This window comes from Pelodiscus sinensis, chromosome 6 (genome assembly GCF_049634645.1).
Source record: "Pelodiscus sinensis isolate JC-2024 chromosome 6, ASM4963464v1, whole genome shotgun sequence".
NCBI classification, from domain to species: domain Eukaryota; kingdom Metazoa; phylum Chordata; order Testudines; family Trionychidae; genus Pelodiscus; species Pelodiscus sinensis.
The window spans coordinates 118,901,504-118,919,491 of NC_134716.1; the positions used below are offsets into that span (position 1 = coordinate 118,901,504).

Sequence of the window (17,988 nt, forward strand, 5' to 3'; positions counted from 1 at the left end):
GAGCCCAACAGGGAGAAAGTTGGGATCTTATGGGAACTTCAATCCTATGGGGTGGAATAATCAACAATTAAAACAATAGTTAAGGCCTAAGACCATTTGAGTTACAGCAACAAAACTGGGTATAATTCACCACTTGATGTTCAGGCAGACAAGAGAATCCATCAAAACATATAGATGGAATCATGAGCTTTCATGGGCGCAACCCACTTCTTCAGATGACCAGAGTATTAGAAGTCCAGATCCAAGCAAGAATAAATAAGGGAAGGGGAGGAGAGAAAAAAAAGGAGGGGGAAAGAAGAAAAAAATAGAGAGAGATACAGGGTGAATAGATGGTTCAAATAGTTACAACAGGCTGATAAGAACAATTAGCACCTCCATTGTTTTGTTGGTAGATTAAGTCATAGAATGTGGAAGATAGTGATATCTTTGGTCATACCATTTGCATAAGAATTAAGCTTGTCAATGAAGTTAAGTTCCAACCTTCTCTGTGCATTTGGCTTGTGGAATTGTTTTTTAAGTTTTGTCTGTTACAGACTAACCCGGCTACTCTTCTGAAGCAGGAGAATCTATGTGTTTCGGCCCTTTCCAGCAAATGTTCTGTGTTCAAAAAGCTGGTTGCCAATCTGTATGGGCACATCATTGTTTGGTAGGCCAGTAAAATATCATTAGTTGTTTTCATTCTCATCAGTCATCATGGTTAAGGGCAAGTGAGTTTTGTGTCTGGGAAATTTTTATAACATTTTTACAAATGTGTACAAATAAAAGAATGAATGAAACAGCTCAGGCAGGGAAATGGTGAAAATAATGTCACTGTTCACATTTCAATGAGCAAGTGACATACCCCCATATGGCTAACATTTAGAGGACTGAACTCATTTCAGTTAAACATGTAATTTACATGTAAACTGGTAATTTATTTTAGAAAGGACTAATCTAAATTGTGTAGATGTAAATGATGGTAAAAATGCACAGCTTTAGATGCCAAAACATATGTAGCATACTACTAAGGGAATTCCGTGCTCCTCCTCCCCAAACAATTCTGTAAACAATATTTTAAAATTCACTAAATAAATGTGCAGGCTCCAGCATGGCAGGGGAATAGAGGTCCTGACCATAGAGGTACGAAGGTGGACAATCACTCTGCAAACCCTCACGCTGGACATGGAACTCGGCTATGAAATTGTACCCAACCTACCTGCCCCAGAAACACTCTGGGGTCCTGCCCCTCCATGAAAAGTGAACCAGCTGTGGGCAGACAGGATCCGAGTGGGAGGGGCTTCGTGTGGGGTATTCAGGTGTGGGGTGACACTGAGGACTCTGTGCAGCATAATTTGGGTGTGGTCAGTCAGGGGTCTGAGTGCAGGTGGAGATCTGGTTACACAGGGAGGCATTGGGGGTTCTTGATGCAAAGACAATGGGACTCTGCAGGGGGATCCAGGTGATGGTTGCTAAGGCTCAACATTGGGGTCTGGGTGTGTGGGACTCATGGAGGGTGGAGCTTGGTGGGGTGGAGGGTCCAGGTGTGTGTGGTTTTCCAGGAAGCCCCAAGTGCAAGGATTAGGGCTTATTGGGTCTTATTGGGGATTGAATGAAGGGTGCTCAGCAGGGGGTGGTCTGGATCCAGATGCAGGGGACAAGTGATCGGGAGGTATGGGTGTCTGGGTGGGAGGATGGGATTGGGCAGGGGGTCTGGGCGCAGGGAGATTCTGGATACATGGAGTGAGGTTTGGCAAGGGGGGAAATTGGGAGTGTGGGCTTCGGGGTGGGAGTTCTGGGTGTGGGAGCAGTGAGACTTGGCAGGGGAATCTGGGTTTCAGGGGAAATCCAGATGCATAGGGGTTGGGCAGATGGGGGAGCAGCTCCCTATACAGAGACCCCTCTCCCCATGGCTGAGGGAGGCAGGAAGCATGTGTGTGTTTGTGCATGTGTATGTGGCTTTCTGAAGCCTGGGATGATTTCTGGGTGTATGTCTGTCCAGTCCAGGCCACTCCTTGCGGGGGAAGAGGAGGCACCACCTGGGACACCTCTTGGAGTGAATTACCTCTCTGCCAGCTAGAATAACACAGTAGAGGGGCACATGACTTCTCTTGCAGCTTTCCCTTTGCTTTCCTGTCAGACAGTCATTTTTCTGCAGGGAAGCAAAGCAAGTTGGGGACAGGAGCATGAATTCTGCATGTGAACAGTGACACAGAATTTTCCCAGTGGTAGTGTTATTTTATTGGTGTAAAAGGCAATACAACACAAACCGCTGAGGTCTCAGGAATGGAAGGGGTCAGAATCCAAGCACTGGGGCTCCTCAGTCCCTCTTCTCTTCCTGTGACACACAGGAGAGTCGTCTTCTGGAGGCTGAAATAGTGCGGTTTTATTTTATTTACTCTGTTGGTGTGTGGGCGTCGATGCTACGTGATATGTAGGAGGTCAGAGAAAACCATTTGGAGGTCCATTCTGGCTTTAAGCTCTAGGATACACAACTGTATAGGCTCTCTCAGGAGTCTATCGGTGTGCGACTTACCAGGTCATGGATGCAACAGCAACAGGCAGGAGAAGCCACCAATAGAAATCTCCCTTGTCAGAGAACACTGCTATGAGCAGTCCCACCAGGACCCCATTATAGCCATGCAATCCCGCTGCTATGGCCGATCTGTGGAAGAAAGACAATTGACATGAAGGTTTGGTTGCTGAAGATCATGTAAACACAGCTCCACTTAATACTGTCTCCTCACCTGTGCTGGAATGTAATTTCCAGATGTGCTGTGTGCCAGTGTAATATACCAATGTACATTCAGTGAGAGAGGAGGATCAGGCCATTAAAAGTTCTGGCTCTCAGTTCCTTGGTCTTGTGGTTAAGATATTGGACCGATCCATGGACAATCTGGAGTCACATTCTATCTGTGAGACAGGCTTCTTGGTGATGAGGGGCAACTTGTTTAGCCTCCCTGGGCTTCTGTCCAACATTTATAGTGGGGAAAGTGATACTTCTTTCCCCCACCTTCTACCTGTCATGTCCACTGGGATTGTAAGCTCTTTGGGGCATGGATTGTCTCTTACTCTGAGTATGTACTGGGGCAAAGCTCCAGCCATGGCACATGGGTCCTGCACTTTTAGGTGGGTATTATATGCCTCAAAGGTTTGCTGTGACCCACCACATTGCCTCTTATATTTTTCTGCCCCTGCATTCTGGTCCTTCATTTTCCGGGATCAGTCTTTTCAACTGGGGAGACCCCAGGCCCACCCACTATCCCTGGGTTTGTTCAAGGACCCTAGGCAGTGGCAACTGACAGGTTTTTCCCTCTAGTCCCAATACAGCAGCCTTTTCCCTGGGCCACTTCCCCAAACACTCCCCTAGTACCTTCTCCCTGGCACCTGAATGAATCTTTCCTTTCTCAGCAACACACTTCCTTCTCTCAGTCCATCACTCTTCTCCTTCCCCCTCCCTTAATTGGGGGAAGCCTTTTAAAGCAGCCTCACCGAACTTAATTGGCTGCAGGTGTCTGATTAGCCTGCTGCTTCATGCAAGCTCTTAATTAGCTTCAGGAGCTTGCCTTGGATATGTGGCAACAGTCTCCCGCAATTCATTCAGGAAACAAAAAAACATTCACCCAGCTCCCAGCATGTCTACCCTCCACCAAATTATTGTAGCCAGCTTCTCTGGGTCTGTCACAGTACAGTGCTTAGCGCATTGGGGTCTTGATTTAATTGGAGCCCTATGTGCTACTGAAATACCAGTGTGATCATAGAATCATAGAATAATAGGACTGAAAGGGACCTCGAGAGGTCATCGAGTCCAGCCCCCCGCCCTCAAGGCAGTACCACGCTCCGTCTACACCATCCCTGAGAGATGTCTATCTAACCTGTTCTTAAATATCTCCAGAGAGGGAGATTCCACCACCTCCCTTGGCAATTTATTCCAATATTTGACCACCCTGACAGTTAGGAATTTTTTCCTAATGTCCAATCTAAACCTCCCCTGCTGCACTTTAAGCCCATTACTCCTTGTCCTGTCCTCAGAAACCAAGAGGAACACATTTTCTCCTTCCTCCTTGTGACACCCTTTTAGATATTTGAAAACCGCTCTCATGTCCCCCCTTAATCTTCTTTTTTCCAAACTAAACAAGCCCAGTTCATGAAGCCTGGCTTCATAGGTCATGTTCTCTAAACCTTTAATCATTCTTGTCGCTCTTCTCTGTACCCTTTCCAATTTCTCCACATCTTTCTTGAAATGTGGCACCCAGAACTGGACACAGTACTCCAGCTGAGGCCTAACTAGTGCAGAGTAGAGCGGCAGAATGACTTCACGAGTTTTGCTTACAACACACCTGTTGATACAACCTAAAATCATATTTGCTTTTTTTGCAACAGCATCACTCTGTTGACTCATATTCAACTTGTGGTCCACTATGACCCCTAGATCCCTTGGCAGATGGTGATGAATTGGCAGAGCAGTGACAGGTCAGTGTAGTGATTTCTCCCCAACCAGTTGAGGAGAAAGGTAGGTCATTAGCAGGGAAAGATGTGATAGTGAGAAGAGGTGGGTCACAGAGGTGCCCTGGGAGGAGCCTGGTGCTGCAAACCCTTGGGGAGAGGTATTGAGCCCCATTAATGCTTAGGATCCACAGAGAGTGAGCTTCTGAGGAACTTATAGCATGTGCCTCAGCAGTGCTTTAGTTCCACAGAACTTCAGGCCCTCACAAGGGGCCAACACTAACATTTGATTATGCACATCATATATATAGTAGCTCATTGTCTGTGAGTCTGTAACGCTGAAATGCTGGCTGTTCCCTCTGGGCAGCCCGTGCTGCACGGGGAGTGCGGGGCCCAAAGAGCCGCTTGCTCCCCCGCAGTGGCCCGGCTAAGTGGCGCAGAAATCAGCCGAGCACCACGGCAGGAGGGGAAGGGGGCGGGGCGGTGACATGCGGCGTGACAGTGGCTCCAGGCTCCGCCTCCTGGCTGCGAATGTCACTGACCCGCCCCCCTTTGCCTCCCACCATGGTGCTTGGCTGACTTCTGTGCCGCCCAGCCAGGCCGCCGCGTGGGAGCAAGTGGCACAAGTAACTGTTTGGGCTCCGTGCTCCCCATTCAGCACAAGAAGTGCGGAGCCCAAATGGCCATTTGGGCTCCACGGTCCCCCGAGTGAGAGGCAGGAGGGGTAGGAGAAGAGAGAGAGAGAGAGGCAGGAGGCGGAGGAGAGCTGAGAGAGAGAGGGGGGAGGCAGTTGAAGGAGGAGGAGGAGAGAGAGAGAGAAAGAGAGAGAGAGATGGAGTGAGAGACTGGAGGCTCAGGAGAGAAGACCGACGTGGAGGAGAAACCTGAAAATCCCGTCTTATGATGGGCTAAGTGGCTAGTAGTAGAAAATAAGAGCGTTAGCCTTTTGGCATAATTGCAACCAACCATGAAGAGCAAGTTAGGCAAGACCCTTGAAAGGTTACTCCTATGATATTCATTCATTTACATATCTTTAAAGAATCTATATATGCACAATGCCAAAAAAAAAAAAGTAAAACATCAAAGGATGCATACTAAGCAGCCCCCACAAAACCAATAGAGATTAAAATAAAACTTACCCTAAATAACAGACCCTCTCCCCACAGTTGGAATGAAAGGTCAAACCCTCTTAGAATGTTATGGACCTTTATAGAATCTTCTGGAACCTTTCAGACTTTCTGAGAGCTTTATTTTCCTTGCACATCATAAAATGATGTCAGATGTGGAGGTGGATGACAGAGGAGGGATCACGTGAGGCTTACCTGTTGTGTTCCCTCCCTCTGGGGAATCTGGCATTGGCCACTGTTGGCAGACAGGATACTGGGCTGGATGGACTGTTGGTCTGACCCGGTATGGCCGTTCTTAAGTTTTTATGTACATGCCTACATGGGTATATATAAGGAGCAGGGCCTCACCAGTCAGCCAGTGAGATATCTGAAGCAAAGTGCAGTGAAGTGAGAGCCCAGCTGTAATATTGTGAACCATGTTTGATTGTAACAACTTAAAAAACAACGAATAGTCTAGCAGCACCATAGGGTGTGTCAACACTTGCACCCTATTTCGAAATAGGGATGCAAATGAAGACATTCAAAATTGCAAATGAAGCTGGGATTTAAATATTATCATGTTATGGTGCTATTTCGAAATAAAACACGCTGTGCAGATGCGTTATTTCGAGAGAAAATCCTTCTCTCAAAATAACTGTTAAACCTCATTTTATGAGGAATAAGGGTTATTTCAAGAGAAGGGTTTTCTCTCGAAATAACATGTTTACACAGCGTGTTTTATTTTTAAATAGCGCTATTTCGAAATAGCACCATAACATGATTATGCAAACGAAGTACGGGATATTTAAATCCCGGCACCATTTGCAAGTTCGAATGTCTTCATTTGCATCCCAATTTTGAAATAGGGTGCAAGTCTAGACATACTCTTAGAGACTAACAAAAAAAGGAAGATGGTATCATAAACTTTCGTGGGCACAACCCACTTCAGATGAAGTGTAAATACGCATGTTTTATTGTATAATTTTGAAAGGGTTTTTGTGTTTTAAGACTTGAAAAGAAAACCAGAAAACCAGCAGAAGACCTGTTTCCAGTCTGTGAACAACTCTACTGGAAAAAGCCTAACAGAGCTGTTTATGAACCTTTTCTATGAGAATAAAAAAGTTTCAGGACAGCCGCAGCCAAGAATAAGACAATGAAATGAACATGAAGGGAAGAAACAATGGTGTCCAGACAAGGATCCTTGCACTGCATCCAACTGCTTTCTTTGTACCTTGTGGCTGCCATTCCCTCAACCTGGTTGTGTCAGATGCAGCATCATCTTTTTAGATTAGGTATCTTTCTGCAAAGGATATACATCCCATTCTTAGAATCAACTAAACAGGCAGAAGAACCTCATGGACAATCTTACAAATCTTACCGTGAAGCCACTAAGTGATTCTTGCTGGACGAGCTCTATGTGATCTGAGGTAAATAGGATGAAATTCAATAAGGGTAAATGCAAAGCACTCCACTTAGGAAGGAACAATCCATTACACACATACAGAATGGGAAATGACTGCCTAGGTAGGAGTACTGCAGAAAGGGATCTGTGATCTACTAGAACTACGTATGAGTCAACAATGTGACATGATTGCAACAAAAGCAGACATCATTCTGGGATGTATTAGCAGACTGTGGTAAGGAAAACACAAGAAATAATTATTCTGCTCTACTCTGTGTTGATAAGTCCTCTGCTGGAGTATTATGTCCAGTTTCCAGTATTAGCTTTCAGGAAAGATGCAGATTAGCTGGAGAAAGCCCAGAGAAGAGCAATAAAACAATTAAAGGTCTGGAAAACATGACCTTAAGAGTGAAGATTGAAAAAAAAGGTTTGTTTAATCCAGAGAAGGGAAGACTGAGATGGGACATGATAAGTTTTTAAGTACATAAATGATAGTTACAGGGAGGAGGGGAAAATTGTTCTCTTCTAACCTCTGAGGATTGGACAAGAAACAATGGACTGAAACTGCAGCAATGGTGGTTGAGGCTGGATATTAGGAAAACCTAACTGTCTCGGCAGTTAGTCACTGGAATAAATTGCCTAGAGAAGTTGTGGAATCTCTATCATACGATATTTTAAAGAGCAGGTTAGACAGACACCTGTCAGGGATGGTCGAGATAGTAGTTTAGGCCTGCCATGAGAAACGGGACTAGAAGATTGTTTTGAGGTCCCATCCAGTCCTACAATACTTTGATTTTAGTTCTAGCTAGCTCAGACTCAGGAGCATGTGCAGAAATTTAACTTTGCCCCCTTTGGGGGGCACCTGGTGTTTTACTCAACTTGTTACGTTGTGTTTTTATTCACCTTGTTATGTTGCACACAACTCTTACTGTCCTATGCTAATATTCGGTGTTCCTTAGTTTCCTTATGTATTGCACTAATGTGTAGGTGGTGGGAATTCAGTGTATGATTTTTGCTGAAGCCCTCAGGACAAGTAAGGCTTTTCAGCGATCTGCCTGTGGACAATGGTCATTGCCTTCCATAACCTGAGCACCAGGAGGGGGATGTGATCAGATGATGCTTTGCCTGGGACGCAGGACAAAGACTGGAAGAGGAGCAATGGGGGTGTCAAGAGTCCAGACAGCAGTGTCCAGAGTGGCCTGCTATGGGGGATTGGAAGAGAAGGAGTCTAAGGTATCTAGGCCAGGATTCCCTCAATATGGACTTGGATGAAAATCACTGACTTCTCTGCTATCAAGCTCTGTGCTACGCTGTATACCTATTGACTCATACACCTTCCCTTTTACAAAGCTGTCTGAGAGTCACTGCTAGTTGTGGAGTTGGGGTGCAGGGTCCTCTGGCTTCCCCAGAAGCCCTGCACAGAGGCAGTCTTGCAGCAGGAAGCACCACGTGGAAAGAGATGCTGAATGCCCTGAGGCCAGTCCCAGAAAGGGCAAAGCTGTATGAGGTTCTTGCCCTGAGGGTGGTGTGATCAAGGAGGCATGCTACCCTGGAGTTCTGACTGGCTTCATTCAAAGCACTTCCAGGGAAGTGGGGGGCCCTTCCCATGCTAGCAGGCGACTCACTTTTCCCTACCTCTGGACCCAGCTCTGGTAGGAACTCGTGCTCCTCCCTGCAGACCTGGGCTCTCTGCAGACCCAGACTAGTGGAGTTCTGTACCCCAGAAGACTACTGGGGAAGAGGGGCCCTCCTGCTTTCCCACTCTTGTGTGCACTCCTGCTTAGAGTACAGCAGCCCTGAAGCCATAGTCACATGGGTTGTACAGCCTGTCCAGAACTCTGGGATGTAGTCCAGCAGCTACAGCTGCACTATTACTCTTGTTTGAGCTGGGTAGATCAAAGCTAGCTCTGGTTTGGCTATTACAGTGTGCACAGCACATAACTCCTGGGCTTGTTTTGCCTCATTTGGGATTTCAGGAGCTTGGGCCCTGAAGGTGAAAGAAAAATGTATTTATTTGTGAAGACAGCATTCCCCAGAGGTTCTGTTTCAGAGGATAACAACCTACATAGGAACAGATTAGGATGCACTTTGTCTTTCTGTTGATATGTGAAGCTAAGGCAGTCCTAACTATTCAGCACATCAAGGGACAGATGTCTGAATGTAAATCTTCATTGTCACTTATCACAATATTTTGAATAGCACTTGATTTCCAGGCGATATCAGGCCACCTACCTGTCCTGACACAGAATCAGTGCTGTAAATGTTGAGACAACGGTTCCCAGACAACCTGTGATCGTCCACCAACGATTCTGGACAAGGAACCCAGCAATCATAATAAGCCCACTGAGAGGGTTATTGACAAACATCACCTGGGACGTCCCTCGCAGGACCCAGTCGACAAACTGAAACGGGATTGGCTTATCTGCAAGAGAGCACATTGGACACACAGAATCATAGAACCATTGAGCTGGAAGATACCTCAGAAGGTCATCAAGTCCAGCCCCCTGCTCTAGACAGGACCAATCCCAACTAAATCAACCCAGCCAGGGCTTTGTCAAGCCGAGACTTAAACTCCTATAGGGATGGAGACTCCACTACTTCCCTAGGTAACCCATTCCAGTGCTTCACCACCCTCCTAGTGAAATAGTTTTTCCTAATATCCAACCTGGACTTCTCCCACCACAACTTAAGACCATTGCTCCTTGTTCTGCCATCCGTCACTACTGAGAACAGCCTTTCTCCAGCCTCTTTGGAACCTCCCTTCAGGAAGTTGAAGGCTGCTATCAAATCCCCCCTCACTCTTCGCTTCTGCAGACTAAACAGACTCAACTCCCTCAGCCTCTCCTCATAGGTCATATGCTCCAGCCCCCTAATCATTTTGGTTGCTCTCCACTGGACCCTCTCCAATGCGTCCACATTCTTTTTGTAGTGGGGGCCCCAGAACTGGACACAATACTTCAGATGTGGCCTCACCAGAGCTGAATAAAGGGGAATAATGACATCTCTGGATCTGCTGGCAATGCTCCTCTTACTGCAATCTAATATGCCATTAGCCTTCTTGGCTAAAAGGGCACACTGTTGACTCATATTCAGCTTCTCATCCACTGTAACCCCCAGGTCCTTTTCTGCAGAACTACTACTTAGCTGGTTGGTCCCCAGCCTATAACAATGCTTGGGATTCTTCCCTCCCAAGTGCAGGACTCTGCACTTGTCCTTGTTGAACCTCATCAGATTTCTTGTGGCCCAATCCTTCAATTTGTCTAAGTTACTCTGCACCGTATCTCTGCCCTCAAGTGTATCTACCTCTCCCCCTAGCTTAGTGTCATCTGCAAACTTGCTGAGGGTGCAATTCATCCCCCCATCCAGGTCATTAATAAAGATATTGAACAAAACCAGTCCTAGAACTGAACCTTGGGGCACTCCGCTAGAAACCGACCACCATCCTGACATCGAGTCGTTGATCACTACCCGCTGGGCCCGGCCTTCTAGCCATCTTTCTATCCATCTTACTGTCTATTTATCCAATCCACATTCCCTTAATTTGCTGGCAAGAATATTGTGGGAGACCGTATCAAAAGCCTTGCTAAAGTCAAGGTATATCATATCCACTGACTTTCCCACGTCCACAGAAACACTTTGTAACTGATCCAGGATGGTTTTCTGGAAAGGCCTGGAGAGGGATGCTACAGATGAGAAGGAATTGAAATAAACACAGGATGCAATTCACTCCTCTGCCAAAGGGTCAGTACAAAGGGGTGAATTCCAGTTCATGCACCCTCTGGACTTGGATGGTGGATGAGCCTCGTGCTGGCTTTTTTCACAAAGGGGTATTTCCCCTATAATGTAGGAAAGATTTAACCCAAGGAGTGGCCTGAGGCTGGCTGCAGCAGCTGGTACCCTAGGTGGGGTGGCGCAATAGGCGCCCCTGCCTGCATGGCTGTCAATGGCCGTGACGTCTTCATTGGGCGCCCGGGCCAGTGGCGCCCTTGGCAGCTGCCTTGCTTGCCTAGGCTCACGAGCCACCCCTGCTGTGTTATCTTTTCTCTTCAGCAGTTTGCTGAACCAAATCCTCCTTGAATTACTTAACACAGATGTCAAGTATCAGAAGGGTAGCCCTGTTAGTCTGGATCTGCAAAAGCGACAAGGAGTCCTGTGGCACCTTCTAGACTAACAGATGTTTTGGAGCATTAACACAGATGGAACATGCTGGTTGTTATTTAATAGCCACGGTGCTTTTCTGATGTACTCTAACTGGTGCAGTTGAAATGGACTTACCTTGCAGCCAGTCTCCAAACTCTCTCATATCTCCTGTGATATATCCAAGAACTTTACAGACTCTCTTCCCACCTTTTCTCACTGGATTCTGCTTTTGTGTCTTCCTTTCCCCTTTTGTTTCTATCTTGAGTTCAACACTGCCTTCCATGGTTGCTTTCAGAGCCTTTGGAGGAATTCAGGAAAGGAGACAATGCATTACAATGCCCCAATATATCGATTATTTATTCTCTGTGCCACTTAGTATTTATTGCACAGCAAAACTGGAAGCAACTAGAGAGACAGTGGAAATATCTGCTTTTCATTCAAGTATTGCCATTCATTGGGTACCTTAATCTCTCTCAGATTCACTGTATTGCCCCTCATAACAATACCAAAGGCCAAGATTTTCACAGTTTCATAAATCTGAAGGCCAGAAGGATCCATAGTCATCTAGAATGACCTGCGATATAATCCAGGCCATAGTTTCACTCAGTAATAACTTGTGTTTCGGCTACAACCTGTCTTCTAGAAAGAATTCAGTTCTTGAGTTAAAGGGTGAAAACGTGGGCCCACTGAAGCCAGTGGGAGCTTTGCCATCGGTGTCAATGGAGCCAAGATTTAACCCAAAGACTCTGGAGAACCCACCACATCCTTTGGGAAGCTGTTCCAATGGAGATGGACACTCACTGTTAACACTTTTTCAACTTATTTTTCATTTGAATTTATTTAATTTAGCTGTTTCTTCCAGCCACTCAAAGTGCATGCTTAAAAGTTAGATCCACATACCTGTATTTAATCAGTGAAATGAAGTCAACTTCAGCCAAGCACAAAAACACAAGCTTAAATTTAAGCATGTGCAGCCCTTCACACCACCATTCCCTTTCTTAAACATAAGCTTATGCTTATGAGTTTGGCTGAATTGGGGGCTTAGGCACAGAACCTCACAGCTCTGTAGATGCCTTCTTCTCAGGGAGAATAATGGGAATTGGGCATCTAAATGCCTTTGGAGTTCTGAACCTGAATGCCTGATTTTCAAAAGTACTCAGCTCTTATTTAAGAAACTATAGGAGCCCAATCCAAGACTTGTTGAAGTCATTGGACATGTTCTTTATGAATGTTGGATCTAATTTTTGAAAATCTTGGCTCAAGTGCTTAGGGTAAAATTCCCAATTTAGCACCCTGAGCTCAAAATCCCCAAAGCTTTCATTGGAATTCGCTCCCTATTTGGAGGGGTAGGACCCATCCAGGCCAATTGTTGAGGAAAAGGAGACATTGCAGTGAATGGCAAACCAAAGCGACATCTGTTCTGATTGGTGGTTTATGGTTTAAATAGGAAGCAAAATGTACTACGGCACCCCTAGTGGTAAGACTGTGCATAGATAATTTAAATTTGTCACTGAATTTCACATGCAAATAGTGTAATGAATCCATTACCCCTTATGGTCTAACAGTTTTCACTGTGCTGCCTATTATGGTCACTTGGAGCTTCATGGCAGCATGGGATAGAGTTCATGTTCCAGAAGTACAAGCTCCTATTTTTTATGCCAGTGTTTCCCAAATGGTGTTACGTGGAACCCCGGGGTTCCGCAAAGTGAAGATAAGGGTTCTGTGAGAAAATTCCATTACAATCACATTTTATAATCTAAAATATTTTTTGTACACATTAGATGTGATTTTTGTTTTTAAATATGTGCAATTAAACTAAATGTTGATCTCATGACCTTATTTAGCATTTGTTTATTATTATCCTTACTTATTTTTGGTTCTATTTTTCAGCTCCAGATTAGGGGTTCTGCAAAATTCTTTCGAGTTTAAAAGGGTTTCATGTCCAAATAAAATTGGAAACACTAAAGGAGAGTTTCCCTTAACTGAAGCAGTGCAGGGGCTAACACGCAGAGCTGAGCAGTTCTGACTCAGTCTAACTCAGTCTGGAGGAATAAACTGTCACATGCTCACTGGCCAGTTTACTGCCATAAACTGCCCAATCTTGAAAAAAAAAACCCATAACAAGTGCAAAAGTGCTATGTACCCAGAAGTAGTTAAAAATCTTACTTCAGGTGCAAAATCCAATATGTAAGGAATATCAACAGATAGGTAAGGTGAGCGAAAAGGAAGAACACAAAGATAATAAAAAGATTGTGTGGTTAGGCAGCATGACCAGTACATACGTATTTCCACAGTTCTGTTACTCATTTCAATTTTTTGTTTAACCTTCCCACCTTCCTCACTTTTCTGGGCATAACAGCTGCAGCAAATGCTTTATACTTTTAGTTTTTAAAAAACATCTTTCAGAATGGTGTGTATTTAGCCACTTCCTGTATTAAAAAAAAATAATCAAGAATCAGAATTTTCCTTCCAAGCAAAGTGCTTGTGGCCTCTGGCTGAATACACAGACAAATGAATCTGCATTTGAACAAAGATTTTTTTTCCTGTTAATTATTGTGGAGAAAAATATTGGCTAATTCATAAAACCTATGGAAAGTGTGTTTTGGGTTTGGCAGAAAAATCTAATCTGTATTCAGCACTTAGCATTCCTCACATGCTTCCTTGCATTCTGATTGAGTAAGTGGGTATTTGTGCACGCGATAATCCTACTGATAGGGTAATTGACGAACATCACCTGGGATGTTCCTTACAAGACCCAACTGACAAACTGAAACTCAAGCGGTTAATCAGAAAGAGATCATGCTGTGAATGCTTTGTAAATGAGGACGGGTTTCTTGAAACCCACAGAGAAACTCCCCACATTGCTTGGCAGCCCAACCAAGGCATTTATCAATGAAGATGTAAAACTTGACTCAGATTTTATGATTGCCTGTACAATGGTTTGCAGCTGGAAAGCTAGCTAAGATGGTTTATATTGAAGTCATTTGGAAATGTCATGAAGTAGAGAACACAGGCCTGGTCTATACTAGACCAGGCAGATCACCTTAAGGTACACCATCCAGCAAACCAAAATGCGTAGCTGGATTTGGCTCACCTTCAGACGAGCTCCTGCAGCATCTACCCCGTGGAAGGCCAATGCAAGCAACAAGCTCCCATCAGCTTCCCTGACTCTTCACAGAATGAGGACTACAGAATGCTGGTGGGGGCTGCCCTCAGCATTCGATTTGGGAGTCTATACTAGATCTGCTAAATCGAATGCTAGAAGATCGACCTCCAGAGGGTTGATCTCTGCAGTGAAGACAAACCCATAATGTCCTTGCTCAGAAAGGTCTGCATATCTGTTCAGGTAAGTTGAATAGCAGAGATGAAAAAGGAACATTCTTAAGACCTTAATTCACCAGAGCACATGCTTAATTGTCTGCACTTGCATGAGTCCATTCCAATTCAGTAAGGAACTTAAGAATGAATTGGCTTATTCTACTGAAAGCCAAAAAGGGATTTAAGTGTTCTGCTGAATAGGAACCTAAATGGATAGTGAAATTTAAACGTTATTGGTGCTTACTGCCTATGCAGAACCTGCCTGGTGATGAAAAACATGATGAGGGCAGCTTTCACTGGTTTCCTCTTTGTTCAAAGGTATACCTGCCCTGGGATACAGCTTAATGCTGGCCCATTATGCTTTAGCCCTCAGTGAAATGTGGAGTGCTAAATATAAGAGAATGCAAGTGGATACCAAGAAAACCTGGTCATTCTGTTATTCATCAGGTCATGTGTTCTGAAACTCTTCGAGGGACAGTCAACTAGTTGAAACACAGTCAGCTTATACGACAAATTCCACTCCCCATTAATGCAGGTGTAAATCTGGGGCAATCTGCAGAATTAGGCAGAATAGCCCTGAATTTTGATTTGGCATCAGTGAGGGCAGAACTTGGCCCAGTTCCTTGTGAGGGACAGCAGAGTAACGTGAGATGAGAATGTGCACCTCCATTATCCTGGCCTGAACTTCATCCTCAGAAGAAGGCTGCATGAAAACTATGCCTACCTGTTCTTCCAGCATATCCAAAAGTGGCACTCTTGCTGGGAGGTCTGGAGAATGTGCTGGCCAGAGGTGGTGCTTAAACTCAGATTCATTAGGCCTGTGTCCATCAAGAGACGCATCGGCCGGGAGTGGACTACTGGAGATGTCACAAATATCACTCAGAGAACATCTGTTCATTCCTCCTAGCATGCCATGTGTGATAAAGGGCAAGCAGAAAGAAATCAGTAGGAAACATGCCCACAACAACATGGCATGAATTTATGCTTAATCTCAGGAAGGGTCATGGGATTATTAAAGGCCAGAGTTTGCTCTCTTTGGCTTAAATGATGCAGGATCAAGGCTTAGTTTGCAAATTACTGGCTTATTTTTATACATAAGGGCTCATCTATCAAAATAGTTATATAATGTACTCCTGATTTTTTGCTATAATATTAACAATATGCTTGTTGCTGGACAATGGGGAAACCAGCTCTTTTTGCCCAAGAGTCTTATATGATTTGGAGTTTATATTGTTATCAACAAATATATTAATAAAGAACATGATGAGTATCTTTCCTATTCCCTCAGCAGCACCTGGGTCCTGCTCAAAAGGACAGAGAACTTTGTACAACCTGCAAGGTGTAAACTAAATTGCTCTGACTCCATCTAGTGCTCATCAGAGAGCTGAAATGAAATCTGACCTATTGAAAAACGGAGGCTGAGAGAGGTTTCTGAATGTTTTTAATGAAACTGCAGACCTACGGATGTTTTCATTCTCTGAGGTAACGACATGAAATATGTGTTCACAGAGTTACTTTCTGATGTAGGTTAAATCTGGAGTAAGTCTTTTGAATTCATGTCAGTTACTCAGGCCAGCAGTCAGTCCTTTGATAAATACATATGCTATTGAAGTTAAATTAACACATGATTTCCACTCTTCAACAGAGTATTTAATATTTAGAAGTGAAGCAGAACTGGAAAAGTACATTGGGAACAATTCTGCAGTGACCAAGCTGGTATAATTGGATACAGTGTCTTTTGTGTCTCTCTGAGGGTATGTCTATATTACATAGTTTTGTCAGAAAAATGGTCGTTTTTCCGACAAAACTTGAGGAACATCCACACTGCAATCACATTCTTCTACAAGAAAATTGAAAGAACAGAGAGTTTTTTCCAGCATTGGTAATCCTCATTCTATGAGGAAGAAGCCTTTTTGAGAAAGAGCTATTTCCCAAAAAGGTGTGTGTAGACGGGGAAAAGGGAGTTCTTTCGGAAGAAGAGGAAAGAGAAAAAAGCACAGGTGCCCTGGTGGCCACTCCATCAACTGCAATCACAGCTTACACACAAGAGAGCATCCATTCAGTCTGGACACACTCTTTTGAAAAAGCAGATTGCTTTTCAATGCACTTTTGCAGTGTGAATGCTCTCTTTTGGAAGAAGTTTTTTGGAAGATCTCTTCCGAAAAACAGCTTCAAAAGTAGGCCTATAGTCTAGACATAGGCTGAGTTTCTTGATTCTGGGGATTTTTCCCCCCCCTAAGATTCCAGTTAAGGATTAAATTCAGTTCAAGTTTATATCATGTGTAGTCAGCTTGGCTTCCCAGAGGGATTCCTCCTCCTCTGCGTCAGTGGGCGGTCACTCCACCCCAATAGACTGTCCCTTTAAGCCAAGCCCCATGTCCGTGCCAGGCCTTCCTTCAGGCGGGCTGCACACGACAAAGTCATTTATATATATACAGCCCTTTTGGGGATAGGCCAGGCCTTGGTTCAGGACGTGGCAAGACACAAGCAAAGTCAGTTTATACAGAAAGGCCAGGCCCTGATTCAGGGTGTGGCAATAACAAACACAATCAGTTTATGGGTGGACCAGGTCCTTGGTTCAGGGCATGGCAGCAACAAACAGAATTAGTTTATAGGGCGTGGCCAGGCCCTTGGTTCAGGACGTGGCCACAAGCAAACCAACACTGCAGGTTTGGGGGCTCCTTGTTCAGGAGGGGTACAGGCTAATTGCCTGTGGCAGTGGCGAGGGGGAGACTGACACCCACTCCACTGCGCCCCAGCCCAGGGCCCTAGGAGCAGCAGTGTCAGCTGCTACGGGCTCAGCGGGGGCTTCAGCCCAAAATGCGCTGGCTTTGGGGCCTTTAACAGCCCCCACTAACCCCTGGGCCACTTCCTTTCTCCCCCTCAGCTGGTACCTGAGTTTCTGGCTGTGTAGGCAGGGAGCCCAGGATGGTCTCGTCCCACTGGGATCCCAGGGATCCGGTCCAGTCCTCCACGGCTTGCAGGTTGGCAGGGCTCAGCCGGTCTCCTGGTGCAGGCAGGGTCAAGCGTCTGGGCCTGTCCTCAGGCCAGGCTCTGTCGGGGTTTTGGGACAAGCCTACGGTCTTGGCAGCTGCAGTAGTTTCTCACAGTTCCTGGGCATGGGCTAGGGCACAGAAACAGGCTTGTCTTCTGGGTCCTCTGCAAGGTCTGCTATCGTTAGTGGGCCAGGCCAGGCCTTTGGCTCCCAAGCAGGGAGCAAGTTGTCAGCCTCTGGCTCAGAGAGGGTTGGAAGCCCAACCTCCCAGGCTGGGAGCCCTGACTGGCCTCTGGTTCCTTTGCAGGCTCAGTCCTGAGTGAGTCTACTGGCTGGGCTTTTATAGCTCTGGCCCCAACCCCTGGTTTCCAGTCAGAGGGCTGGGTGGGGTCAGCCTTAGCCCAACATGGTGGCCGGAGGGGTTCCTTCTCCTCCACTCTGCCCCACTACACATGATAAATTCAGAGTAACTTCATTAGTTTCTATGGATTCACTCTGGATTTACAATGTTAATTTACAGCATGTGCTCCCTACTGGTTTGGTATGAAACAATTTGAAAAACAATTGGCTATTTGTTCTTACATTAAAAGTGGAAAAACTAAGGA

General features: G+C 45.3%; 1 protein-coding gene across 9 annotated transcripts in view; it reads right to left on the bottom strand.

The window, feature by feature from the left end:
• Positions 1 to 17,988, bottom strand: part of LOC102463526 (urea transporter 2) — a 62,423-nt gene that overhangs the window by 27,020 nt on the left and 17,415 nt on the right. For 4 of the 9 annotated variants that reach the window (XM_075932741.1, XM_075932738.1, XM_075932739.1 and 1 more), the window contains exons 3-7: positions 17,283 to 17,512; positions 15,113 to 15,291; positions 11,206 to 11,368; positions 9,163 to 9,352; positions 2,513 to 2,641 (exon numbers count right to left, since the gene is read on the bottom strand). In XM_075932741.1, coding sequence (XP_075788856.1) covers positions 2,513 to 2,641; positions 9,163 to 9,352; positions 11,206 to 11,368; positions 15,113 to 15,286 — 656 coding nt within the window. In that variant the 5' untranslated portion in view covers positions 15,287 to 15,291; positions 17,283 to 17,512. The remainder of the gene's footprint in view (positions 1 to 2,512; positions 2,642 to 9,162; positions 9,353 to 11,205; positions 11,369 to 15,112; positions 15,292 to 17,282; positions 17,513 to 17,988) is intronic. The other 5 variants (XM_075932743.1, XM_075932746.1, XM_075932744.1 and 2 more) reach the window with 2 other exon arrangements.